The 27908-nt window shown below is 42.8% G+C and overlaps 1 protein-coding gene across 2 annotated transcripts; it reads left to right on the forward strand.

Moving 5' to 3' along the window:
- The first annotated feature begins 414 nt into the window (after window positions 1-414).
- LOC141201313 (retinol dehydrogenase 7-like) lies at window positions 415-27908 on the forward strand. 2 transcript variants are annotated; one of them, XM_073663366.1, is made up of 5 exons: window positions 415-672; window positions 13519-13844; window positions 20710-20968; window positions 26388-26551; window positions 27604-27908. In XM_073663366.1, the coding sequence occupies exons 2-5, from the start codon at window positions 13529-13531 to the stop codon at window positions 27819-27821; spliced, it is 957 nt and encodes a 318-aa protein (XP_073519467.1). In that variant the 5' UTR covers window positions 415-672; window positions 13519-13528; the 3' UTR covers window positions 27822-27908. The 2 variants fall into 2 exon arrangements, with proteins under 2 accessions (XP_073519467.1, XP_073519466.1); XM_073663365.1 differs by having other exon boundaries at window positions 416-666.

Below are 27908 nucleotides of genomic sequence, written 5' to 3' on the forward strand. Positions count from 1 at the left end.
ACCTAATTTATCTTTCAAAGATCATTTAGCTGTATTTTTGTTTCCCGGGAAAGATTCATTCATTACTTTTGTCCCAGGCACATTTACTTTATTGACTATATGTGCACTACTTGACTACTTAAAAGTTAGGAATAGTAAACGCAATACATCTGAGGGTAGTTTTACATACTGCATTGTTGAAAAATGTCATTCATGTGAAATGGGAATTATAAAAGAAGAATTGAACCATTCCTTTCTGCTTGATTCGCTTTCCAAAACACGCTCTGTTGTGAATCTGCCCTAAATTCTTTAGCATGCCAGCACATGTGGCACTGTGGAAGCAGCACAGTTATGTGTGCCTTTGGCCATGTTTTCACAGCTCTCACTCTCAGTTTTTTTTTCTAGTGGGGCTGGTTCTTCATGTCAGCCTGCTTCCTGTCTGCTTGCATTGTACGCCTCTCACCCTTTGCACTGGAGAGGAGTGGTTACTCAATAACACTGAAAGTCTCACAGTGCCTCATTTTTGCATTGTTTTTCCTGAATTGGGTCTTTCCATTTACACAGAAGGAGGGGTATCTGATTACAGTCCATGAATCTCAACAGCCTGTGACATTTGTCCCATATCATGTGGCATTTCTGCACAGTGTAGCTTCACATCAATCCGTCCCTTGGACTGCCTGTTGCAAGGTACAAGTAAGAAACAACATTCTCAGAGATCAAATGCATTGCTAACTTTATTTCTGCATATAGGTTTGTAGTTAATTTAGTTAAGAAATAATATTTATGCTGACTTTAGTGAGTACTATGAATCTGTACTATTGGATTATCCTGATATAAAGTAGACCTGGTTATATGACTGCACTCATAGGGTCAACTGGATTTTTGCCGAGTCTGACGCTCTGCTCCACTGTCAGACTCCATTGTGCTGGACTTTGTTCATCATCTTGACAACCAACCTCTTTCCAATATCTCAAAAGCGAAAATATTGACAATATATCAGCAAAAAAATGGATAAAACATGTAAATGTGTGAATTTGGCCTAAAGCTGTGAAAAAAGGTAACTTTTCAAATAATATGTCCAGTGAACCCTGTATTAAGCATGTGGATTTACACATTAAGCGCTCTTTCACACGTCCTGATATTTCCGGTACTGCAAAAGCCAGTACCAGAGATATCCGTGTTCGTGTGTACCTGTGTGGCATACAAGTGGCAACCATGTGCTGCCCATGTGCCGCATCAGGATCACACGTACTGGCGCCTGGGAATCGGCAGTACAGTTAGCGCTGTTCCCAACTGCTGGGTGCTGAAGGAATCTCTCATCATTGTCCCCTGCTTGCACTGCGATCAGCGTGAGCAAGGGACAATGTTGAGAATAGTATTCTGCTCTTGCTGTCTCCAACAAGTGTAAAATTAACAATAAAATAAAAAAATCATTATACTCACTAGGCTTGAGGCGACCGCACACGCTGAGGAGCAGAGGAGAATGACTCGCTGCAGCGATCAGGCTTCTGATCTGCGCTGAGCTCAGTGAGCGGTGTCCTGTCACTACACCACACAGGACACATCCTCTATATACTATACCACACAGGAGAGCTGACATGCTCAGGCAGTCCCTGCATGTGTTGCGGCTGTCTAACAGCCGCAAAATATGCAGCTGCGGCGACTCGAACATAGTATTCGAGAACGCCGAAGCTGCTTGGATAGCACCCGGGCGTGCTCAGATAACACCTTCATGCATCACTAGAATTAACCCTTTTGGCTGGTGGAGATGTGTCATGACTTATTTTTTGCGGGGCTAGATTGCGTTTTTATTAGTACCATTTTAGAATAGATGTGACTTTTTGATCACTTGTTACAGCTTTTTTTGTGAATTCCGAAGAACAGAAAAAAGGAAATTTTTCATTCTTAAATTTTTTTCTGTTTATGGTGTTTACTGATCGGGTAAATTGTTTTTATATTTTAATAGATTAGACTTTTCTGAATGCGACGATACCACATAAGTGTATTTTTTTATTTTTTAAATATTTTTATTTTCAGTGGGATAAAAGGGGGTGATTTGAACTTTTTGGTGTTTTTTTTTACTTTGTTTTCATTTTTATTTTTTTTTTACCTTTCAGTTATTGGTAGCCCCCTTAGGGGGCATCGCTGTATATAGTGGAAATCACAGTCTCCTTTGGAGCCCGACCACATACAGGGTTTTGAAGGTGCTCTGTAATGACAGGCACAGTTGTCATCAGTGGACCTCTGGCTGTCAAGATAAGCCATCGGCGACTCGCAATCACGTCACGGGCACGCCAATGGGCGAGAGAATGATGTGCACGCATGTCGGTGCATGTTAAATGCTGCTGTCAGAAATTGACAGTGGCATTTAACATGCGCCATACATGAAAAGCAGATGATGTGAAGGGGTGAAATACCTGTGGGCCCCCTCCCCCACTGTTTCACCTCTAATTTCCTGTGGGCCCCCTCCACCTTGTGTCACCTAATTTCCTGTGCGCCCCCTCCACCTTGTGTCACCTAATTTGCTGTGGGCCTGCTCAGAGGGGGTAAGGGGGCCCACAGTAAAACAGAGGTGATTGACACAATGGGGAAGGGGGCCCTCAGGAAATTAGAGGTGAAACAGTGGGGGAGGGGGCCCACAGGAAATTTGAAATTTCCTGTGGGCCCCCTCCTTTGTGTCACCTTTAGATTGCATGAGGGCCCCCTCTCCTAACTGTGGCTGGAGAACTAGTCAGACTGCAGGCATGATGTATTTTATTTACTTACAGTCAGACTGACACACTCACTCACACTGCAGGCTGCAGCCATCAGACTCCCTCTGCTCCTCTTCACTATTCTGTGCTGCTTGGGCAATGGGCAGGACCTTGACCAATCACAGCACAGCTCTTTGTGCTGTGAGGTCACACAAAGAAAACTAAGGCTGATTGGCTCAGCATTAGACCACTGCTGTCCAGGGTCCTGTGGTAGAAGAGCTGGAGGCACTGGAAACAGGTGACTGTGCTCTGTGGATCAGCTGTTGCTGTGATGTGTGCCTCCTCACAGATGCAGTCTCACACAGTCAGCTGTGACTGTGCTGGCTGCAGTGAGGGTTGGCAGCACGCACCACAGATCAATAGAAGCCGGCAGCAGCAGGTGCCTGCCACCAATTAAAGTGCGGGCACGCTATGAGCAGGCAGAGCAGGCTTGACTGAAGAAGGCAGGAGCTCAAACTGGGGGCAGGCCCACCAGAGGATTCTCCTGTGTCCCGGTGCTCCAGTCCGACCCTGCATACTGTAAGTATAGATTCACATTTCTATCGCCTGTATGCCCATATTAGAAGTCTGATAAATGCCAGGGGGTGACAGATTCCCTTTCCACTGTGGAAATGCATGTAATCCGTACCTTAGTATGTCAATAAAGTTTTGTCAAAGCCAAATACCTTGAAGTATCAAAAACTAAGAAGCTTTATTTAAAACACGACATACCAAAATGGAGACAAAAAACGCAGCATCAGAAACTACATAAACATGCATGTAAAGAGAAACACATGAAAAAACGCAGTGAAAAATGCAAGTAACCTAATTTACTTAAAGGAGTTGTCCAGTACTTTTTTCAGTTGCCCTAATGTATTTAGCATGTGCCCATAAGTGTTTTTGTAATTACCTTTAGTTTTACGTATTGCCTGTGAGCGGCGCTATTACTGGCCGCTCACAGGCCTCACGTGACCCCCAGCTGCAGCCGGCTCTGACAGCCCCTGATGTCACGTCAAGTTCCGGCTGCAGACGGGCGTGACGCACTCCCCGCTGATTGATGGGCTGTGGGGGAGGGTTACCCCGCACGTCACAGCCCAGCATCCACCGCGGGCATTCCCTCTCCTCATTCATTGGGAAAGCGCGCGGTGGATGCTGGGTGTGACGCACAACCCCACCCACAGCCTAGCATCCACCGCGGGGACCGCATCACTGATGTCACACCTCACTTGACAAGACATCAGCGGACGAAAAAGCCGGCTGCCGCCGGGGGTCACGTGATGCCTGTGAGTGGTCAGCAATAGGGCCGCTCACAGGCAATACTTACAACTAAAGGTAATTACAAAAACATTTATTGTATGTGCACAGGTCCAGGAATTGAAGCAGAAATTTCCTGAGCGTTTTTGCCCCTCCCTGGCAGAAAAAAACGCATTTGGATTTACATGCGTTTTTGACGCCTTTTTACATGCGTTTTACAAGTGTTTTTGAGCATCAATGAATTATTTTTGGAGCTAAATAAAGTTGGTAGGACATTGCTTAAGCCCTTGGATTACCATAAGAACTGGGGTGAGTATATTGGTTCATTTAAATGCCTGTAGTCCTGTAGCCTTTTGATGGCGTCCCTGGTAGTGAGTAGCAGTCTGGGAACTGCAGCAAGGCGCGGGAGCGCCGCTACTACCCCCCACGCCACCGCTACTCACTACCAGGGACGCCATCAAAAGGCTACAGGACCACAGGCATTGTATTTAAGACTATTATGGCATCTTCCCTCTTGGGAAGCTCCCTGAGCCCTTTACCCTGAAATACTACAGTCCAGGCTTCAATATAACCACACAACAATAGCGACTAAATGAATAAGGCTGAGTAAACTGGCCGAAACGTCTACTACTGTCGCTCTTGGAAACTGGGTATAACAAAACCTGTTTATTTTGACTGTAAAAAATTAATTTTGCATCAATATCCTCTACGTGTGCGATGAATTAACTTATTATTGTGATTGGGCATCATATGCCTATTTCATCAGCACCTCCGAATTTGACAGAGTGCACGTGAATCTTTGCCTTATCTACTGATCAACTGATGGTCGCATGATCATCAGGTGATCAGTAACGTCACCGCAGGTCCTGGAAGTACACTGCGATGTACAGTGTACAGCGAGCCACCGACGGGACAGCATCGCCCAGGAGGACACCGGAGAGGTGAGTATGAAGGTTTATTTTTCTATTTTTCCTTTTTGATTCTTTTTTACGCTGGCACGGGAGCTGGGAAAACCGCCGCGTAAACACATTAAAACCGCATCGTGTGAACTCAGCCTTATGGGTACATGCTAAATACATTGAGGCAATTGAAAGAAGTACTGGACAACTTCTTTAATTATTATTATTTATTATTATAGCGCCATTTATTCCATGGTGTTTTACATGTGAAAGAAATATACATAGCGCAAACAATTACAATAAATTTTGAACAATACTAGTTGGCGACTGGTACAGGAGGAGCGAGGACCCTGCCCCCGAGGGCTCAGAATTCACAGGGGATGAGGGAGGATACAGTAGGTGAGGGTAGAGCTGGTCGTGCAGCGGTATGGTGAAGCGAGGGTTACTGCAGGTTGTTGGCTTGTCGGAAGAGGTGGGTCTTCAGGTTCCTTTTGAAAGTTTCCACGGTAGGCTGATGTGCCTGATGTGTTGGGGTAGAGAGTTCCAGAGTAGGGTAGATGCACGGGAGAAATCTTGTATACGATTGTGGGAAGAAGAGATAAGAGGGGAGTAGAGAAGGAGATCTTGTGATGATCGGAGGTCGTGTGTAGGTAAGTATCTGGAGACTAGGTCACAGATATATGGAGGAGACAGGTTGTGGATGGCTTTGTATGCCATGGTTAGGGTTTTGAACTGGAGTCTCTGGGCAATGGGGAGCCAGTGAAGGGATTGGCAGAGAGGAGAGGCCGGGGAATAGTGGGGGGACAGGTAGATTAGTTGGGCAGCAGAGTTTAGGATAGATTGGAGGGGTGCTAGAGTAGCAGAAGGGAGGCCGCAGAACAGGAGGTTGCAGTAGTCGAGGCGGGAGATAATGAGGGAGTGCACTAGTGTTTTTGGAGATTCGTGGTTGAGGAATGTGCGGATCCGGGAGATATTTTTGAGTTGGAGTCGGCGGGAAGTGGAAAGGACTTGGATACGTAGTTTGAAGGAAATATTTGAGTCCAGGGTCACCCCGAGGCAACGAGCTTGCGGGATTGGGGAGAGTGGGCAGCCATTGACTTTGATGGATAGGTCAGTTGGGGGGGTTGAGTGAGACGGTGGAAAGATGATGAATTCAGTTTTATGCATGTCAAGTTTTAGAAATCTGTCAGAGAAGAAGGATGAAATATTAGACAGACATTGCAGGATTCTAGTTAGTAGGGAGGAGATATCAGGTCCAGAGAGACACTGAATGTCCTGTCTGTTAAATATGAGGAGATCCAAGATAGGGCCAAGTCTTTGATGCTAAGAGATGAGAGAGTCTGTAGTAAGAGGGAATGGTCCACTGTGTCAAAGGCAGATGACAGGTCCAGGAGGAGGAGGAGGACAGAGTAGTGTCGCTTGGATTTGGCAGTTAGTAGGTCGTTGGTGACTTTAGTCAGAGCAGTTTCAGTGGAGTGGTGCAGTCAGAAGCCAGATTTTAAGCGGTCAAAGAGGGAGCAGGAGGAGAGGTGGGAGGACAGTTCAGAATGGACATGTTGTTCCAGTAGTTTTGAGGCGTAAGGGAGAAGTGATATGGGGTGAAAGCTAGACAGAGAGGATGGGTCAAGGGATGGCTTTTTGAGGATGGGTGTGATCGCGGCAGGTATGAAGCATGAGGGGAAGATACCAGTTGTTAGTGACAGGTTGAAAAGGTGGGTTAGGGTTGGGATGAACACTGTAGTGATGTTAGAGATGAGGTGGGACGGGATTGGGTCACGTTCGCAGGTGGTGAGGTGTGATTTGGAGCGTAAAGAGGAAACTTGATCGTCCGTAATGGTGGACAAGCTGGTTTTGGAGGGAGACGGTTGAGTAGTTATGAGGAGAGGCTGTGGGGACTTTAGGCAAAAGCTTTGTCTGATGGTGTCAATCTTCTGCTTGAAGAATGAGGCAAAGTCTTCGGCTGAGATGAGAGGAGAGGGACGAGGTGCTGGGGGATGGAGGAGAGAATTGAAAGTGTTGAATAGCTGTTTAGGGTTGTGAAACAGGGAGGATGTGAGGGATGAGAAGTAGGTTTGTTTTGCTGCAGTAAGTGTGGACTTGAAAGAAGTGAGGAACTGTTTGAATGCGATGAAATGCTTGTTGGAGTGGGACCTTTTCCATTTCCGCTCAGCAACCCTGGAGGCCCTTCGCAGTTCTTTAGTCAGGTTGATGTGCCAGGGTTGCCTATTGAGTGGGCGAGCTGTCGTATGTTTGAGGGGGGCGACCGAATTGAGAGCTGCAGCTGTTGTGGTGTTATATAAAGTGGCAGCAGCATCTGCATTGTGTAAGGAACTTATGTCTGTAAGAGGGAGAAGGGATTCAGAGAGTGAGTGTAGGTCAAGGTGTTTGTGATTTCTGCGAGGGTGTGCAAGTTTGTGGAGTGGGGCTTGTGCACCTGGAGAGGAGAGGCAAGAGAATGTAAGTAGGTTGTGGTCAGAAAGAGGGAGAGGTGAGCTAGAGAGGTTAGATAGGGAACAGAGGCGGGTGAAGATGAGGTCCAGTGTGTGGCCATCTTTGTGAGTGGGGACAGAAGACTATTGAGCAAGGCTGAAGGAGGAAGTGAGGAATAGAAGCTTGGAGACATGAGTGGGAAGTGTCAATGGGGATGTTCAAGTCACCCATGATGATAGTGGGGATATCAGCGGAAAGGAAATGAAGCAGCCAGGTGGTGAAGTGGTCAAAGAAGGTGGTGGCTAGTCCTGGGGGGTGGTAAATGACGGCCAGTTGGAGTTTTGAGGGGGAGTAGATGCGCACACAGAGCACAGCACCACTGTATGTGACTGCAGACTTTTGAATCCTGATAGTGAGCAGTGTGCAATTTGTTGTTCGTTATTGTCGGTGAAAGCTGACAGGCACAAGAGCAATTACGCGATTTGCATACATGCAATCATGTGCCGACTAGATGTACTCGACTCCTCACAATTCACTTGTAAGCCAGGTACATCTAGTGGAATGTGGCTGGAAGTATGTTAACAGCCCACTTTCACTGGCAACACTGGTGCGCACTGCATCCTCTCAGGATTCAGAAGTTTGCAGACACATAGAGTGACTGCTGACTTTTATCAGAAGAATGGACAACCACACTGCATTCTTTCTGCATCAGTTCTTCACAAGTTAGCTAAACGAGGTTGAACAGATCAATGAGTAGGTCATTTGAAATTCAAATTTCCTGGCTTAGCAGAATTTTATCCAACAATTCAATATCAATGAGAGAGGGAGAAATTGATAGCTGTGCGTGTGATATCAGGTATCTACAAGGAAATCAGACAGTGAGCTATCAATCAAGCTAAAGAGGCTGGTGCGGGTAGGGGAAATGACCTAAGAAGGCAGAGAATTGTTAAGTGCTCTGCCATGTCCACAATGCTAATCACTGGGGAATACAGCAACAGATAGATGTAAAGATATTTAGGAATTGTGGTAAAGCGACTTGCTCGGCTCTCCCGAGGCAGACACAGGACACATGGTTTGGGTAAACTTCCTGTGGGTTTATTTTGTGGCATAAACTCCAGCAGCATCCCATAAAAATAAATAGTCCCTCTTTGGGTTAATCAGAAAACAAAAGATAAAGTATAACAGAGTCCTTTAGCCAGCGAGGCTTTGCCCGCTCCAGGTAGCACAGTGAAGTCTCAGCAACACCAGTCGTCCGGTGTTACTCTCTGGCTTCAGCCCAACACAGCCTGGAGACTTCAATCTCCTGACCACACACTACAGAGAGGAAAAATAGTGACTGAGCATTTAAACCTTGCTTAGCCACACCCTAAGGGGAGGTAGTGTGAATGGCTTCACACCCTTTTTGCCATTCACAAAAAAACACACACTTTAAGTGAGGTAACCCCCAGCATATAACTTGCTGGCAAAAATTTTGTAGGTTTTAGTTCACACAGGCTAGCAACCTGAGTGACTTATACCTCCCCTCGTATATATCACACCAGTGACTCTGTCACATATTCCCCCCTTTGCCCAAAGCCGGGGGTTTGGGCACCTTCCGATACCAGATAGGGAATTCTAGAAAGGGCATCAGCGTTTCCCGTGTAACTTCCCGGGCCTGTGCTCCACGAGAAAGTTAAAATCCTGAAGACCTAGGAACCATCTAGTTACCCTGGCATTTTTATCCCTCTTTTCCCTCAACCATCTCAACTGGGAATGGTTTGACACCAGCTTAAACTTCCGGCCTAATAGGTAATATCTTAGTGTATCTATGGCCCACTTTATGGCTAGACACTCTTTTTACTATTGCGTAGTTCTTCTCGCAGGATGAAAGCTTCCGGCTCAGATAGAGAATGGGATGTTCTTCCCCATTTATCTCTTGAGAGAGTACGGCTCCTAGACCAACCTCTGAAGCGTCTGTCTGGACCGCAAACTCTTAAAGTCTGGTGCGACCAGAACCGGCTGCTTACACAGTGCTTCCACTTCACCATGGTTGATCTGGTGCCTTTTAGGAGATCCATAAGTGGTGTGGTCATCATGGCAAAATTTGGGATACACCGCTGGTTATATCCCACCTTTTCCAGGAATGCTCTTACTTGCTTCTTGGAGAGGGGTTGCGGCCAGGTCTGAATTGCTTCCACTTTATTGACTTGCGGTTTTATTTCGCCTCTCCCGTTGACATAGCTCAAATACTTGGCCTCCTCTTTTCTGACGGCACATTTTCTCGGATTTATAGTACATACGGCCTTCCTCAGCGCATTCAGAACGGCCTGTAGTTTAGGTAAATGACTAGCCCGGTCTGGGCTAAAGACTACAATGTCGTCAAGGTAGGCTGCGGCATACTTTTTATTTGGGGCTAGGATCCGATCCATAGCCTTCTTGAAGGTGACTAGGGCCCCCTGTAGTCCAAACGGCATCCGAGTGTATTGAAAGCACCCATCAGATGTCGAGAAAGCCATCTTCTCCTTGGCCATCTGGGACATGGGGATCTGCCAATAGTCCTTCGTCAGGTCCAGAGTGGTGATGTACCTTGCCAGTCCAAGCCTCTCAATGAGTTTGTTCACGCGGTGCATCCGATACGCGTCACACTTCGACACCTCATTCACCGTTTTGAGCCCTCATGAATGTTGTCCATACAGCAGCTCAAACGGAGAAAAGCCGGTAGAGGCTTGTGGAACCTCTCTTACTGAGAAGAGCAGGAACGGCAGCAGGTAGTCCCAGTCACGTCCATCCTTCTCTACGAATTTCTTGACCATCGCTTTCAGGGACTTTTTAAAGCGCTCTACTAAGCCGTCTGTCTGCTAATGGTAAACAGAGGTTCGCAGCTGGGTAATCTAGAGGACCTTGACCAGCTCCTTCATTACCTTGCTCACGAATGGGATCCCTTGATCCTTTAGGATTTCCTTCTGCAGACCGGTCCTGGCAAATATATGGACCAGTTCCCTGGCTATGCATTTGCTCGAAGAGTTCCTTAGCGGTACCGCTTCTTGATACTGGGTCGTATAGTCCATGACCACCAGAATGTATTGGTGGTTGATTTGACTAAGGGCCCTACTAGGTCCATAGCAATCCTCTCAAAGGGGACCTCTATCACTGGTAGTGGAACTAAGGGACTGCGGAACTGGGCAGAGGGAGCGGTTATTTGGCAGGTGAGGCAGGACCTACAATAGTTCAGAATTTCTCGGTAACATCCTAGCTAACAAAACCTTCTTAATATCCTCTCCTAAGTTTTCTTGAACCCTAGGTGTCCCCGTAGAACATGTGAATGGGCCATATCTAGCACCCTCCATCTGTATGGCCCTGGCACTAGCAGCTGTTCCATTATCTCACCACCCCTTAGTTTGGCCACCCGATATAACAACTCTCCCTGAACTACAAAGTGGGAGAACCTGGTTTCGGTCTCCAGCTCTTGAGCAACCCCATTACATACAGTAACTTGGTCAAACACCCCCTTTAAGGTTAGGTCCCGAACTTGATCAGTTCCAAAATTCTCTCCGGACACATCTAACTCATGGAGGTCGGCCTCCTCGGTCACCATCTTGCCCTCATCGCTGGCAAGGACGCACAGTGGGAACTCATCCACTTCGTCAGGGGTTCTTTTCCAGGGACCTGGATTTTGCCCATGCTACTTAGTCTGGTACCCTTTCCCCACAAGTCCCAAAACCAAGAAAAATAACGGCCCAATATGACGGGATGTATCAGGTCCTTAACCACCCGACCTCGTTGGACTGGGCACCACAGTCTGTTCCCACTGTCACTATGGCCACGGGGTAGTCATTGGCATCCCCATGGATACACCAAACGCCCACAGTTTTGGAAGGGACCAACTGGAGGGGAAGGGTAGCTCTGATTAAGGTCACCAGACTCCCAGAATCTAACAGTCCAAGCACCTTTCCTCCATTAACGAACATGGTACATGCCTGTGGCTCCTCGTCGGGTCAACAGTCCACACTGCAGGCTGGATACGCATAATAGGAACACAGTCTGACGAGGCTGCAGTCCATGGGCTCAGGGGACATATGACACCAGGTGGCTACGTGTCCAGGGTTGTGACACCGCCAACAGACTATATCCTTAACAACAGTCCTTGCGGCACCTTCAATGGAAGTGGGACACCCCCCAGTGGTGGCTCTAAACCCCTTCCGTGTTGAACCCTCCCCCTTTCGGGTATCCTAGTACAGGGAAGTGACTATATCTGGTTTCCCAAGGGATTTCTCAACCACCTGGTACCTCTCTATCAGGTCAATGAAGTCATCTGCGTTCTGGGGATCGCCCTGGGCAACCCAAGTCTGCACCGACTTGGGAAGGGAGTCCATGAATCTATCAATCACCACCCGCTCGAGCATCTGTGCCGGAGTAGAAGACTCTGACTGCAACCACTTCTGAACGAGATGCAGTGCGGTAAACTTTTATCGATAGGTGGTCGTTTGACTGACTGTTTACATAGGGATACCAAAGCAATATATGCACACTGACCAATCTGTACTAGATCGCTCAGTGCACACATGATGCCATAGTTCTCGACGGTGGGAGTCCTGTTTGCACAGGACGATCCATCTTCAAGAACGATAACATATTACACTACACAAAAGATCATTTCACCCAATGAACGAGCATTTTTTACACAACATTGTACAATGTTAATAGAAGGTTATTTTTTTAAAGGTAGAGTTTGAATCTTTGATACTATAATCATCGAGCACATTTAGGGCTATTCATCAAAGTGTTTTCACCAGAAAACTGCAGTTAATTGATTTGAAAAGTCACAATTTTTTTCAAAATGAGGAGTTGGACTAGAATTTTGTGAATTTCTGCATTTTCACACCAGTTTAAAGCAGCTCCAACAAAATGGAGATGGGGAGCATCATGGGTGGGATGCCCAACCGTCTACTAATGCAAAAGTGGCATCCCCGACTGGAGAAGCATTTCTAGCACATGCCACTGATAAAATGTTCCTGTGAACCCTTCATAAAGTCTGGTCATGCACATTGCCAGTCTTAATGACTTAGCCCCATTGTCTCTTCATGAGTAAAGCTGAATTCTGAAAATTCTGCATGCTTTCCATGATCCCTTAAAGGAAATCTGTCAGTAAGTTTTTTCTATGTAATCTGAGATGGAGCATAATGCACTTCCCAAAATACATTGCTCCTTTGTGCTTCATGGCATTTGAGACAGAGCAGCTATACTTTCTGTTTTTTTAAAAGACAATCGTAAAATCTCCACATTTCAGAAATCTAAATGTGTGCATGTTGTAAAAAAAATATTTTTTTCGCACATCTCCATGTTGTCTATTATTATACTAGCAAAGCAGGCATCTGCCCCCAAAAAGGGATCATTTGGATAGTCTTTACAATTTAAGTAGCCCAAAAAGTCTGCTACTGAACGGTTCTGTTAAAATAAGATATTGTCTATGAAATAATCACTGACAGACAACGGTGGTGGTGACTTATCTCTTAAAGAACAAAAGGATTAACATCGAAATCAGACATACTGGATCCTTGCCTTTTCCTAACATCATCAATCGGGGGACAGTCGAAGGCACCCATACTCATTAGATTTTCAGTAGAACCTGTCGATATCACCGGGTTCGGCAAAAGTTAGTCTAATGTGTATGGGAGCCTTAAGGCAAGAATGTTATTACTAAACCTAAAATCACCCCATGTAAAAGTGTATGATGTAATTAATTTAGAAATTTGTCAATGTCTTTTTAATTGGGGGCATTTTTTTGTTGTCATTTTTCCATTGTGGACACAGATTCACTTTGGAAATACACCTTGAAATATTAGGTGTTTGCATCTGGATGGTGCAGCATTCAAATGGCACATTTCTAATGTGTTTTGCTCATATCTCACTTTACTATACAATGTATTTTGGGAAGTTTCAGCACAAGTTGGCATGCTGCCAACCCATTCTGGCTGAAGGGATATCCGGGCAATGTGTGGGAAGTACAGAAACCTCTGACAGTGACAGGAATGTGTAAGTAAGTATAAGGATTCTTCCTTTTACACTGAGTTCTGTGCAGCATTAAAAATGTTCTTTTCCACACTCTGTACTGTCTCTTTTTCATAACCCTTTTCAGGTACTAAGTTTTGATAAAGGAGGTCCTATATTTCTAATAAGAAAAAAAGATTTCTTTCTGTCAGTAAATGATACCCAGCTGATTATTATCCTTGAATTTTTCTTTTTAGGACCTTTGTCATGTGGTGTCTTCTGCTTCCCGTGGCTTTAGTTTTGATCTATCTCTTCAGGTGGAACCAAAGACGTTTGGTTCTTCCCAATCTCATAGATAAGTATGTGCTGATCACAGGATGCGACTCTGGATTTGGAAACCTGGCTGCCAAGCAGCTGGACAAACGTGGCATGAATGTACTTGCAGCTTGTCTTACTCAGAAAGGAGCTGAAAATCTGAAGAAGGAGACATCCAGTAGGCTGAAGACTGTAATCCTTGATGTTACTGACAGCCAGAGTGTGAATGCTGCAGCTGTATGGGTTTCTTCCATTGTAGGAGATAAAGGTCAGATTGTCAGATTTTTTAAAATCTTTTTTCAGCATCCTTTACATATGCATACATAGTCGCCTCGGCATCGAAAGTAAAATTCAAAAATACAAATTTCTTGAAATGACAAATAGATCTGTTGAACGATTAACAATTTTAGTGAAATACATAGCATAAAAATATGAAAAACAAAAATGTCATAAACTACAATTGGGTATATTTATGAATGTAAGTCCACTTGTTTTATGGTGCAAAATTCTCCAAAAACTGTCATATTTTAGAATAGACATATTTATAAACTATTTGCATCAAAAGGAATATTAGTTTTCAACATGCGCTACAATTTTTTTATCCTGAAAGCTCAAGAGTGGGTGTGACTTAGGAGTATCTAAGCTTTAGGCTGTTTCACTGCAGAAACGCTTAAAAAAATGCTTGGTAGAAGGCCTGCCATGTTCCCCAATGATAATCCGCATGTGCTGTGCACATGCTGCGGAAATTTCCGCTGCGGGTTATCATTGCGGAAAAAAACGCAGCACTACCAATTATTTTGCGGAAGCGCTGCGTTTTCGCTGCCATTGACATGCGTTTCAATCTGCAGATGGTACCCGGGTTTGGAGGACAGGAGACTCTCCTCCGGACCCAGGTACCATAGAACCTGTAAAAAGAGTAAAATAAAAAATAAATATTATATTTATCTTCTGATGGCCCGCGGTCTCCTTGTCTTCACTTGCCGGCAGATCGCGGTGGACTGAAGGACCTGCGCTGATGTCATTTAGTCATGTGACAGCAGGTCCTTTAGTGTAGTGTACCGCGAGCTGCCGGCAAGCCAGGACGGATCGGATAAAGACTCCAGGGGCCATCGGAAGGTAAGTATAGATTTATTTTTTTATTTTTTAACATTCTTTACAGTCACACTATATAAATCCATGCCGGTTGCATGGATTTATATAGTGTGACCAAGTTGTCAAGCACTTTCCAAGTGATGCTAAAATCGCTTGGAAAGTGCTTGTCAACCCGCATGCGGAAATGCATGTGAAGAACGCTTCACTTCCGCTTGTCCCTGGCAGGAAAACGCATGTACAATCCGCATGTACAATCCGCATGCGTTTTTTCTGCCAGGGAGATGCAGAAACACTCAGGAAAAAATCCGGAGCATTTCTGCATCGTGGGCACATAGCCTTAGACATATTTTCAACAATTTTTCATCAAAATGTTGATAAAAAACGGGTGCAAAATAAACCACTTCCAAATTAGTGAGATTTGACATGAAAACAGGACAAGCAACTAAGTAAAAGTTATTCAAGTTAAACTGAACAAAAATCACTGAACAAAAATCACAATTATGCCTGAATAATGACTTGGGTTTTTTTTCCCCATTTTTGTTCCTTTATGACTTTAACCCCTGACCAACATCGGATTCCTGTCTTTGACACAGGGTCATGAACTAAGTAGACAAATTCCCATAAGCATTTTAGTGGTTGGCACATCAGCATGAGAACCATGCATGTGCCACCACAAGAAAACCACTCCAATGAATATCAGAAGATATATAAGAAATAAGGAGTTTCACGGTTATATTAAGAATATATAATCTCAATAAAAATTCTTAATATAACCGTAAAACTTCTAATTTCTTATATATCTTCTGAGGGTCATGAACTAAGCCTCAGTCTTTCCTGGCAGATGATTGCTGTGTTATTCAACCATCAGATGCCTCTAACAGCTGTGAGTGCAATGGAGTGGAGCCTGTGGCTGTTAACCTGTTAAATCTGTGGCAGCAGCATTTACTGTGTTTGGCCTGGGGGGGCGCAACTGTTCTAGCTGCCCATCGGTGCCCATACAACATTATCACGAGGTCCCGGTGGGTTGCCATGACGACAGGGAATCTACTGAAAACCCTCGGGCTCATTGCATACCGGGATTTTTCCTATAAATGGCAATACTGTAGTATTGCTGTATATAGAAGAAATGATCAGTTGATCACAGGTTTATAGTACTTAAGGAGACTACAAAATATAGTAAAAAAAAGTTTTAAAAATATGAAAAAATCTATATGTAAAATTTCAAAACAACCCCTTTTAACAATTAAGAATAAATTAAAAAAATATTGAAAAATACACATATGTGGTATTTCCAGGTCAGTAAAAGTCCAGCAAATTCCATAAATATAAAATTAACTAACCCGATCAGTAAATACTGTAGTGAGAAAAAAATTCTATACGCCAGAATTGTAGTTTTTCAGCTGCCATAACGCCACAAAAAAAGGAAATTGGAGGCGATCCAAAGGTCATATCTACCCCAAAATGGAATCAATACAAAATGTCAGCTCATGCCGCAAAAAAAAAAACAGCCCTCCCACAGCCACAATGACTAAAAATTGGAAACGTTGCAGATCACAGAAAAAAGTGACGTAAGGAAATTTTTATTATTTTAATTAACTAACCCGATCAGTAAATACTGTAGTGAGAAAAAAATTCTATACGCCAGAATTGTAGTTTTTCAGCTTTTCAGCTGCCATAACGCCACAAAAAAAGGTAATTGGAGGCAATCCAAAGGTCATATCTACCCCAGAATGGAATCAATACAAAATGTCAGCTCATGGCGCGAAAAAAAACAGCCCTCCCACAGCCCCAATGACCAAAAATTGAAAACATTGCCGATCACAGAAAAAAGTGACATAAGCAAATTTTTATTATTTTTTTTTTTACGAATTTCAAATTTTTTTTATTATCACATAAATAAAATTATCCATATTTGTTATCACCGTAATTGACTGACCTGAAAAATCATATTACCGGTCATTTTACCTTGTATTGAAAGCTATAAAAAAAATCCAAAAATCTTTGGTGTAATTGCGCTTTTTTTGTCAATTTTGCCAAACTTGGATTTTTTTACCACTTTCCATTGCATCACATGATAAAATGGAGGATGTCATTGAAAAGTACAACTTGTCTTGCAAAAGACAAGTCCTCATACATCTATGTCAATGGAAAAATAGAAACGTTATGGCTCTTTGAAGAAGGGGAGTTAAAAAAAGAAAGCACAAAATGGAAAATCACCCAGTCAGGAAAGAATTAAAGACTTATGTCCACTACTTTTTCATTAATGACCTATCCCTATGATAGATCATCAGTGTATGGTCAGTCGGGGTCCAGCACCCCCGCCGATCAGCTGTTTTTGGTAGCGGCGGATGCCGGTTGGGACTGCTCGATTTGAGAGCTGCTCCGTTTTCTGATAGTGGCCGCGGCTGGGTTCTACACATCTGCCGTCTATACAAATCAATACAAGGCGGATGTGTATTAGTGCTATGCTGCGGCCGCTATCAAAAGACAGAGCAGCTCCGCAATCGAACAGGTCCAGCTGCCGCTGCCGAGAATGGATAATCAGCGGGGGTGTCGGACCCAGGCCGATCAGACATTGATGACCTATCCTAAGGATAGGTCATCAATATAAAAGTAGTGGACAACCTCTAATAATAAGGCTAATATGTAATACATCAGTTTGTGGCTCAGGGGTAAAAATTTTGCCTTCAATAACACGGGTTGATCGTTTAAATCCTAGCATTGATCTAAATTTCTAGTTTTATAGAAAAAAATATATATAAACTGTAAATATAAACAATATTTATATATGCACTGCCCTTTTTCTCTCCACTTCTTTCACTATACTTGCATTACATCGGCAAGGTACTCCAGGGAAATACTATAGCTAGTTAGCATATGTTTATTTTATCAACCTTGTACACTTTTTTTGTCCACAATTTTGGGCACATTTCAATGATTAATTTTATCGCACAATACAAATTTTGTGCAAATTTTAACTCCTTCCCTACAAATTTATATAATATATTGGGTCCCTTGCTTTGATGCATGCTCAGGAGCTTTGCTTGCGTCAATGCAGGCAGACACAAATGGCTCATTCAGACGTTCGTACATATTGGTTAAGCACTGACAGCTAATGTATGAACTGACTTCGGGTCTCCAGACCAGAGCATGGCAGCTTTATATAATTCTATGAGGCTGTGACACTCGGGTTGGGACAGCCGCCGGCCAGCGCATGCCTTGTGGTCCGATTTACATGGACGTCTGAATGAGCCTTAACTGTGCTACTGAGCCAGCATCTGCCTCTAACAGCAACTAGTAGGCCTGAGTTCCACCTGCTGCTGTGGACATCTTAAATACAGTCATGGCCAAAAGTATTGAGAATGAGACAAATAGTAATTTTTCCAAAGTTTACTGCTTCATTTTTTGGAATGGCAATTTGCATATACTCCTGAATGTCAAAGAGTGATCAGCTTAACAGCAATTACTGTACTTGCAAAGTCAATATTTGCCCAGAAAATGAACTTTAACCCCCAAAACACATTTCAACATCATTGCAGTCCTGCCTTAAAAGGAGCAGCTAACATCGTTTTAGTGATTGATCCATTAACACAGGTGTGGGTGTTGATGAGGACAGGGCTGGCGATCAATCAGTCATGATTAAGTAAGAATGACATCACTGGACACTTTAAAAGGAGGCTGGTTCTTGGTATCATTGTTTCTCTTCAGTTAACCATGGTTATCTCTAAAGAAACACGTGCAGCCATCATTGCACTGCACAAAAATGGCCTAACAGGGAAGAGTATCGCAGCTACAAAGATTGCACCTCAGTCTGCAATCTATCGCATCATCAAGAACTTCAAGGAGAGAGCTTCCATTGTTGTCAAAAAGGCTCCAGGGCGCCCAAGAAAGACCAGCAAGCGCCAGGACCGTATCTTAAAACTGTTTCAGCTGCGGGATCGGACTACCAGCAGTGCCGAGCTTGCTCAGGAATGGCAGCAGGCTAGTGTGAGTGCTTCTGCACGCACTGTGAGGCGGAGACTCTTTGAGCAAGGGCTGGTTTCAAGGAGGGCAGCAAAGAAGCCACTTCTCTCCAGAAAAAACATCAGAGACCGACTGATATTCTGCAAAAGGTACAGGGAGTGGACTGCTGAGGACTGGGGCAAAGTCATTTTCTCTGATGAATCCCCTTTTCGATTGTTTGGGACATCTGGAAAACAGCTTATTCGGAGAAGAAGAGGTGAGCGCTACCACCAGTCTTGTCTCATGCCAGCTGTAAAGCATCCTGAAACCATTCATGTGTGTGGTTGCTTCTCAGCCAAGGGAATCGGCTCACTCACAGTCTTGTCTAAAAACACAGCCATGAATAAAGAATGGTACCAGAATGTCCTCCAAGAGCAACTTCTCCCAACCGTCCAAGAGCAGTTTGGCGCCCAACAATGCCTTTTCCAGCATGATGGAGCACCTTGCCATAAAGCAAAGGTGATAACTAAATGGCTCATGGAACAAAACATAGAGATTTTGGGTCCATGGCCTGGAAACTCCCCAGATCTTAATCCCATTGAGAACTTGTGGTCAATCATCAAGAGACGGGTGGACAAACAAAAACCAACAAATTCTGGCAAAATGCAAGCATTGATTATGCAAGAATGGACTGCTATCAGTCAGGATTTGGTCCAAAAGTTGATTGAGAGCATGCCAGGGAGAATTACAGAGGTCTTGAAGAAGAAGGGGCAACACTGCAAATATTGACTTGCTGCATTAACTCATTCTAACTGTCAATATAACCTATTGGTACTCATAATATGATTGCAATTATATTTCTGTATGTGATATAAACATCAGATAAACACTAATAAAAACCAGAGGCCAGCAGATCATGTGAAAATATAATTTTGGTGTCATTCTCAAAACTTTTGGCCATGACTGTACTGCTGTCAATCTCTGACAGTAGCATTTAATGCGTGTGATCCAGGGAGTACACTGTTCAGTCTCCTCGGCACAATTGCCGGTGCCAATGGGTTTTTATAATAGCCGGGGAGCTGTTGAAGACTCCTGTGCCTGCCTTTACAGTATTGCTGTGAAAACCAGCATATAGCTGGGTTCCATAGCAGACTGTGATTATACTATACTGTATACTGCAATACTGTGGAAATGTAGTGTATAGTATAAGTGATCAGATAATCACAGTATCAAATCCCCTTAAGAGGACTAAAAAAATAAAGTACAAAAAAAAATACAAAAATTCAAATTACTCTCTTTTATCCCATTAAAAATGCAATTTTTAAAATTGAAAATAAAAATACTGAGCCCAATCTATGAAAATGTATTAACCTGATCTGTAAATGGCGTTGAGAAAAAATTGAAATGCCAAAATTGCATTATTTTGGTTGCCACGGAATTGCAAAAAAATGCAATAAGAAGCGATCAAAATTAATTTTCACCAAAATGACATCACTGAAAATGTCAGCTCGTCAGTCAAAAAACAAGACTTCACACAGCTCATTCGAAGTAAAAATGCAGATGTTATGGGTCTCGAAAAATGGCAACATAAGTAATATTTTTTTTTTTTATAAAATTCTGTACTTTTTTGATATAGCCGTAATGTTAGTGACCCGGAGTCTGATGTTGCCAGGTCATTCTTACTACGCAATGAATGCTGTAAAAATGAAATCCAAAAACGATTGCGGAATTGTGTTTTCTGCCTAATTTTATCATGTGTGGCATTTTTTCCCATTTTCCAGTATATTGAATGGTAAAATGATTGGTGTCATTCAAACTTATGACTAGTCCCACAAAAAACAAGCACTCATATGGCCATGTGGATGGAAAAATAAAAAAATTATGGGTCCTTGAAGAAGAGGAGGAAAAAAGAAAACTGCAAAAAAAGGATAATCGCCATATCTGGAAAGAGTTGACAAAAATAAATTTTGGTTAATATACACCATTTCTTTCTTTTGGGCAAAATTTATGATTGTGCATGTTCCCGAATCATAAATATGACAAAAACTAAGACTAGTTGTGAGGTTTTCTGCTATCCCTTATATTGTTTCCCATCCTAGGTCTATGGGGTGTGATAAACAATGCTGGTATTTCTGTGCCAAGTGCCCCAAATGAATGGCTGACTAAAGAAGATTTTTCTAAAATCCTGAATGTAAATCTGTTGGGTGTTGTGGATGTCACTCTTAAGATGCTGCCTTTGATTCGAAGAGCTCGTGGACGTGTAGTGAATGTTGCAAGCATCGCGGGTAGATTTACCATCTGCGGAGGGGCATACTGCATGTCAAAATATGGAGTGGAATCATTCTCCGATAGTCTCCGGTGAGAAATGCTTCATTATTCATTCTATATTATACTGCTTTTCTGTAACTCAGAATCTAATTTTCACACTAGGGTAGATTTCAAAGGAAGCCAGTTAAGCCATTTTTTGGGTGAAGACTTTTCTTTGTAAGGCCACCTGCACACATTGAGTATTTGGTGAATTTTTTACCTCAGCATTTGAGCGGCAAAACCAGGAGTGGGTAAAAAAATGAAAAATATGCAAAAGAGGTGCACATGTTTCTATTATACTTTTCCTCTGATTCTTCCATTCCTGGTTCTGGCTTACAAATACTGAGGTAAAAAACTCACCAGACACTCAACATGTGAACGTGGCCTTAGATGCTATGATCAATAGCAACTGCAGCATGTAAGGAGCTTGGCAGAGAGTCGGCACTCCCTCTGTCTATCCGTCATCACTCAACAATGCAATTGAGGAGCTTGGGGAAGCAATGCATTACAATGGCATCCCAAGGGTCTGACTTTGGCCCCCAAGTTAACCAAATGCATCTGATCATTAGGCCATGTCACAGTTTAAAAGTTTGCCTGTAAGTTTTATACCAATAGTCAAGAAAGATTAGAAATACTATGTATTCCGAAGCTTATTCAAAATGGATCATTCAAAGGATCTCAACTTATAGTTGTTCCTTAGTGCGATTAAAAAATAGTTAAATTAAGTGACAATTATAAGAACCCATAGAAAAAAAGATAATTTATTATCTAAACTGTATTATTGTATTACTGCGCATTGCCATAACTTAATAGGTACTATTTTTAATCATTGGATAGGGATGGTAGACATTCTGGCTTCCTTGGCAACTTATCGTTGCCTCTCTATGCCATGCACATTTTTTATGGAAACAGAAAAGATGTCTGAAGCTGAAAGGTTCATTAAAGGCGATCACACAACTTTAACCGCTGTTGGCCAACTGGAAAGGTGCCAACAATTCTGTTCTGCCCTTTTTTGTGGTTCTGTGTGAAATGATATCCATTTTGCCTTTTTGTTCCAATACACAAAAAGGAAATAAAAATATATAGGAAATATATATGTGTATAACAAAACATGTGTAATTGAAACATTTTTCCTGGAGAAATGCTTCATTTTCTGGAACTACTTCAAGGGTGCCAGAACTTTCGTCCATGACTGTATGTATCAGACCAAGCCACCATATACCATGGCTTTACCACCAGGCAAAATTTTGAGGTTTCCAATCCCCATGTAAGCACTTTGAAAATGGGCAGGGATCACTCTTATTCGTCACCATATGCATGGTGATGCAATTTGTGTTCAGATACCATTTTACCATACCCAGAATTAGTTTTTTTTTTAGCAATTTGTGCCTCCATAGCTCCTCTGCGCAATTTAACCAGGCAGACTGATGTTCACTCACCTTGAGCATGAACAAGCTTTGGGCAGTCATGACTATGTTGTGATGTTCTTGGTTTTCCTTCCTTGTACTATTTCTGGTAGGCACTCGTCACTGAAAACAACCGTTTTGGAGATTACTCATCTAGCTATCACAACTTGGCCCTTTTCAAAGTCTCTCAGATCCTTACACTTTCCAACTTTTCTTTAAAAACTTGCTGCCCAGTATATCCCACCAATTGATTAGTGCCATTGTAAAGAATGTTATTCTTTTGCCCTGTCAGTGGTTTAAACATAATGGCTGATCAGTTTATCTGAAGCAATAAATACATGGCTGAGGGCTCATTCAGACTTTCGTGCAAATCGGTCCAATCTTGGAGTGAAATGCACAGACTGGCTGCTGCTCTCCTGACCCAAGCGTGACAGCTTCATATATTTCTAAGAGACTGTCACGTTGGGAGAGCCACAGCCAGTCTGTGCATTAGCGGTCCACATTCGGACTGATTTCAATGGGTGTCTGCATGAGCCCTAAAGCAGTAGAAAAATGGTCACATATGCTTATGTATTTGTTATGTACAGTACAGACCAAAAGTTTGGACACACCTTCTCATTTAAAGATATTTCTGTATTTTCATGACTATGAAAATTGTACATTCACACTGAAGGCATCAAAACAATGAATTAACACATGTGGAATTATATACAAGGTGTATATAAAAAAGTGTGAAACAACTGAAAATATGTCTTATATTCTAGGTTCTTCAAAGTAGCCACCTTTTGTTTTGATGACTGCTTTGCACACTCTTGTCATTCTATTGATGAGCTTCAAGAGGTAGTCACCGGAAATGGTCTTCCAACAATCTTGACGGAGTTCCCAGAGATGCTTAGCACTTGTTGGCCCTTTTGCCTTCACTCTGCGGTCCAGCTCACCCCAAACCATCTCGATTGGGTTCAGGTCTGGTAACTGTGGAGGCCAGGTCATCTGGCGTAGCACCTGATCACTCTCCTTCTTTTGCAAATAGCCCTTACACAGCCTGGAGGTGTGTTTGGGGTCATTGTCCTGTTGAAAAATAAATGATGGTCCAACTAAACGCAAACTGGATGGAATAGCATGCCGCTGCAAGATGCTGTGGTAGCCATGCTGGTTCAGTATGCCTTCAATTTTGAATAAATCCCCAACAGTGTCACCAGCAAAGCACCCCAACACCATCACACCTCCTCCTCCATGCTTCACGGTGGGAACCAGGCATGTAGAGTCCATCTGTTCACCTTTTCTGCGTTGCACAAAGACACGGTGGTTGGAACCAAAGATCTCAAATTTGGACTCATCAGACCAAAGCACAGATTTCCACTGGTCTAATGTCCATTCCTTGTGTTCTTTAGTCCAAACAAGTCTCTTCTGCTTGTTGCCTGTCCTTAGCCGTGGTTTCCTAGCAGCTATTTTACCATGAAGGCCTGCTGCACAAAGTCTCCTCTTAACAGTTGTTGAAGAGATGTGTCTGCTGCTAGAACTCTGTGTGGCATTGACCTGGTCTCTAATCTGAGCTGCTGTTAACCTGCGATTTCTGAGGCTGGTGACTCAGATAAACTTATCCTCAGAAGCAGAGGTGACTCTTGGTCCTCCTTTTCTGGGGCGGTCCTCATGTGAGCCAGTTTCTTTGTAGCGCTTGATGGTTTTTGCAACTGCACTTGGGGACACTTTCAAAGTTTGGCCAATTTTTTGCACTGACTGACCTTCATATTCTTTATTTAGCTGCTTTTTTCTTGCCATAACACAAATTCTAACAGTCTATTCAGTAGGACTATCAGCTGTGTATCCACCTGACTTCTGCACAACACAACTGATGGTCCCAACCCCATTTATAAGGCAAGAAATCCCACTTATTAAACCTGACAGGGCACACCTGTGAAGTGAAAACCATTTCCGGTGACTACCTCTTGAAGCTCATCAAGAGAATGCCAAGAGTGTGCAAAGCAGTCATCAAAGCAAAAGGTGGCTACTTTGAAGAACCTAGAATATAAGACATATTTTCAGTTGTTTCACACTTTTTTATTAAGTATATAATTCCACATGTGTTAATTCATAGTTTTGATGCCTTCAGTGTGAAGGTACAATTTTCATAGTCATGAAAATACAGAAAAACTTTAAATGAGAAGGTGTGTCCAAACTTTTGGTCTGTACTGTATAAGAATGTTTGTTCAGGTAGGTAGCATAGGTGATGTACAGTACAGACCAATAGTTTGGACACACCTTCTCATTTAAAGATTTTTCTGTATTTTCATGACTATGAAAATTGTACATTCACACTGAAGACATCAAAACTATGAATTAACACATGTGGAATTATATACTTAACAAAAAAGTGTGAAACAACTGAAAATATGTCTTATATTCTAGGTTCTTCAAAGTAGACACCTTTTGCTTTGATGACTGCTTTGCACACTCTTGGCATTCTCTTGATGGGCTTCAAGAGGTAGTCACCGGAAATGGTCTTCCAACAATCTTGAAGGAGTTCCCAGAGATGCTTAGCACTTGTTGGCCCTTTTGCCATCACTCTGCGGTCCAGCTCACCCCAAACCATCTCGATTGGGTTCAGGTCTGGTGACTGTGGAGGCCAGGTCATCTGGCGTAGCACCCCATCACTCTCCCTCTTGGTCAAATAGCCCTTACACAGCCTGGAGGTGTGTTTGGGGTCATTGTCCTGTTGAAAAATAAATCATGGTCCAACTAAACGCAAACCGGATGGAATAGCATGCTGCTGCAAGATGCTGTGGTAGCCATGCTGGTTCAGTATGCCTTCAATTTTGAATAAATCCCCAACAGTGTCACCAGCAAAGCCCCCCACACCATCTCACCTCCTCCTCCATGCTTCACGGTGGGAACCAGGCATGTAGAGTCCATCCGTTCACCTTTTCTGCGTCGCACAAAGACACGGTGGTTGGAACCAAAGATCTCAAATTTGGACTCATCAGACCAAAGCACAGATTTCCACTGGTCTAATGTCCATCCCTTGTGTTCTTTAGCCCAAACAAGTCTCTTCTGCTTGTTGCCTGTCCTTAGCAGTGGTTTCCTAGCAGCTATTTTACCATGAAGGCCTGCTGCACAAAGTCTCCTCTTAACAGTTGTTGTAGAGATGTGTCTGCTGCTAGAACTCTGTGTGGCATTGACCTGGTCTCTAATCTGAGCTGCTGTTAACCTGCGATTTCTGAGGCTGGTGACTCTGATAAACTTATCCTCAGAAGCAGAGGTGACTCTTGGTCTTCCTTTCCTGGGACGGTCCTCATGTAAGCCAGTTTCTTTGTAGCGCTTGATGGTTTTTGCAACTGCACTTGAGGACACTTTCAAAGTTTGCCCAATTTTTCGCACTGACTGACCTTCATTTCTTAAAGTAATGATGGCCACTCGTTTTTCTTTACTTAGCTGCTTTTTTCTTGCCATAATACAAATTCTAACAGTCTATTCAGTAGGACTATCAGCTGTGTATCCACCAGACTTCTGCACAACACAACTGATGGTCCCAACCCCATTTATAAGGCAAGAAATCCCACTTATTAAACCTGACAGGGCACACCTGTGAAGTGAAGACCATTTCCGGTGACTACCTCTTGAAGCTCATCAAGAGAATGCCAAGAGTGCGCAAAGCAGTCATCAAAGCAAAAGGTGGCTACTTTGAAGAACCTAGAATATAAGACATATTTTCAGTTGTCTCACACTTTTTTGTTAAGTATATAATTCCACATGTGTTAATTCATAGTTTTGATGCCTTCAGTGTGAATGTACAATTTTCATAGTCATGAAAATACAGAAAAATCTTTAAATGAGAAGGTGTGTCCAAACTTTTGGTCTGTACTGTATGTTGGAGAAATTCTCGCCTATAAACAATACTTCATATGGATGGCAACAAAAAAATGAACTTAATTTGAGATGGAGGACACGCATAAATTCTTTGATGCCTTTTGCATCTCTATGACAGCCCTTTTAAAAGACTGAATCTAAATACTGTAGTAATATTATATTGTGCATTAACTCTTGCTGACAGAATTTATATCTTATAGCCGTGAGATGAATCAATTTGGTGTGAAGGTCTGTATTATAGAACCTGGATTCTTTGCAACGCAAGTAACTGATGCTAAACTGATGAAGGAGGGAACTAATAGAGCTTGGACCCAAGCACCAGATGAAATCCGTAGGAGCTATGGACAACAATACTATGAAAATTGTGAGTATATTGTCCAGAGAATGATAGAGAATTTTAATCATCTTTTGGGACTCATTCAGACATCAGTTTTTCATAGGTATGAGAAAAATGGACAGATTTTGATCAGCCTTTGTTAAGAGCTTGGAAAAGAAAAAAAAAGTTTCTTCTCTTATACTAGTTTATCAGAAGGCCAACATGGTTATCATTCCTTTATGTATTTTTGCAGCATTTTCCTGAGTGCTGCAGCCACGATTTTTAAAAAATTTAGATTGTAATTTTCTAATTCGTGCATTTGAAGTAAAGGAAATGTGGCACTCACCATGCCTTAAAAGATTAGTCCTTTATTCCATATAACGGGACAATCGTGTGACAAGCAGGGGGGCGTCCTATTCTCCCCACTCCTCCTAGAGACAATAATATATAGTGATATATATTACTGTCTCTAGGTTGGTGCTGATATTCCTGCAATTGAATTTTCTAATTGGCTTGTCAATAAATTTTGTCTTTGTACTTGATGGAACATGCTGATGAAATGACAGTTCATCATCAGTTTCTGAGAAGCTCATTCTAATGGGACAGTCGATTAAACACCTAGCAGAGAACCCTTTTCCAAAGGTTTTGTGTGTCTTTGAACTTCCAACGCTAAAAGTATAAAAGGTTTGGCATTGGTGGATTTCAGCATGTCTTCTCCTTTGCTTCCACTTGAGGTAATATGCTACCAGGAATGTCTAGCAGCAGATATATCCTTTCTCCAAATTGAAATAAACTAGCATATGCAGCTGAGCCAAGCATATTAATGGGGGAGGTGTTCCTACTATCTAAAGTGTATGACACCGTTTGTTCTCTTTATCTGTCGTCTGAGCTTTTACAATGCATAAAAAACTGAAAGACACCATGAAGCAAATGATAAATTCAGAGACAGCGCTGCCAAGCAATATAATGTTGACCTTGGTCATAAAGTCCACAGATAACATGGTTTTAGATAGTATTTTGCCTTGGAATAAAGAAAGTGTTTTATACCTGCCTTGAATGTAATATTTGTAACAAATCTTGTTTTCTATTTCTCTGTTCAGATTGTAGCTTTGTTGATCTGGCTATGTCGACGTCCAACACCAATTTGTCTCTAGTCACAGACTGCATGGAGCATGCGCTGACTGCTGTCCACCCCAAGACGCGTTACTCTGCTGGATGGGATGCCAAACTCTTTTATCTCCCCCTTTCTTACTTGCCTGCAATGATTACTGATTTCCTTATAGGTACTCAATTACCTAAGCCAGCAAAGAGTGCTTAAATAACTGCCTGCTCCTTAAACGTGATCATTCTGTTCTAAAAGCACATTACCTAACCTAATAAATGTGTCTATACATTACATTATAAA

The sequence above is a fragment of the Phyllobates terribilis genome, unplaced genomic scaffold (assembly GCF_046119375.1).
Source record: "Phyllobates terribilis strain yellow unplaced genomic scaffold, ASM4611937v1 Scaffold_2__4_contigs__length_985480577, whole genome shotgun sequence".
In the NCBI taxonomy this organism is placed as follows: domain Eukaryota; kingdom Metazoa; phylum Chordata; class Amphibia; order Anura; family Dendrobatidae; genus Phyllobates; species Phyllobates terribilis.

Bases quoted from the DNA above. Each gene is read 5' to 3' on its own strand.
- LOC141201313 (XM_073663366.1), top strand. From the start codon at position 13,529: ATGTGGTGTCTTCTGCTTCCCGTGGCTTTAGTTTTGATCTATCTCTTC. The intron at 13,845-20,709 runs GTCAGATTGTCA...TTCCCATCCTAG, and splicing joins TTCCATTGTAGGAGATAAAG to GTCTATGGGGTGTGATAAAC. The intron at 26,552-27,603 runs GTGAGTATATTG...TTCTCTGTTCAG, and splicing joins ACAACAATACTATGAAAATT to ATTGTAGCTTTGTTGATCTG.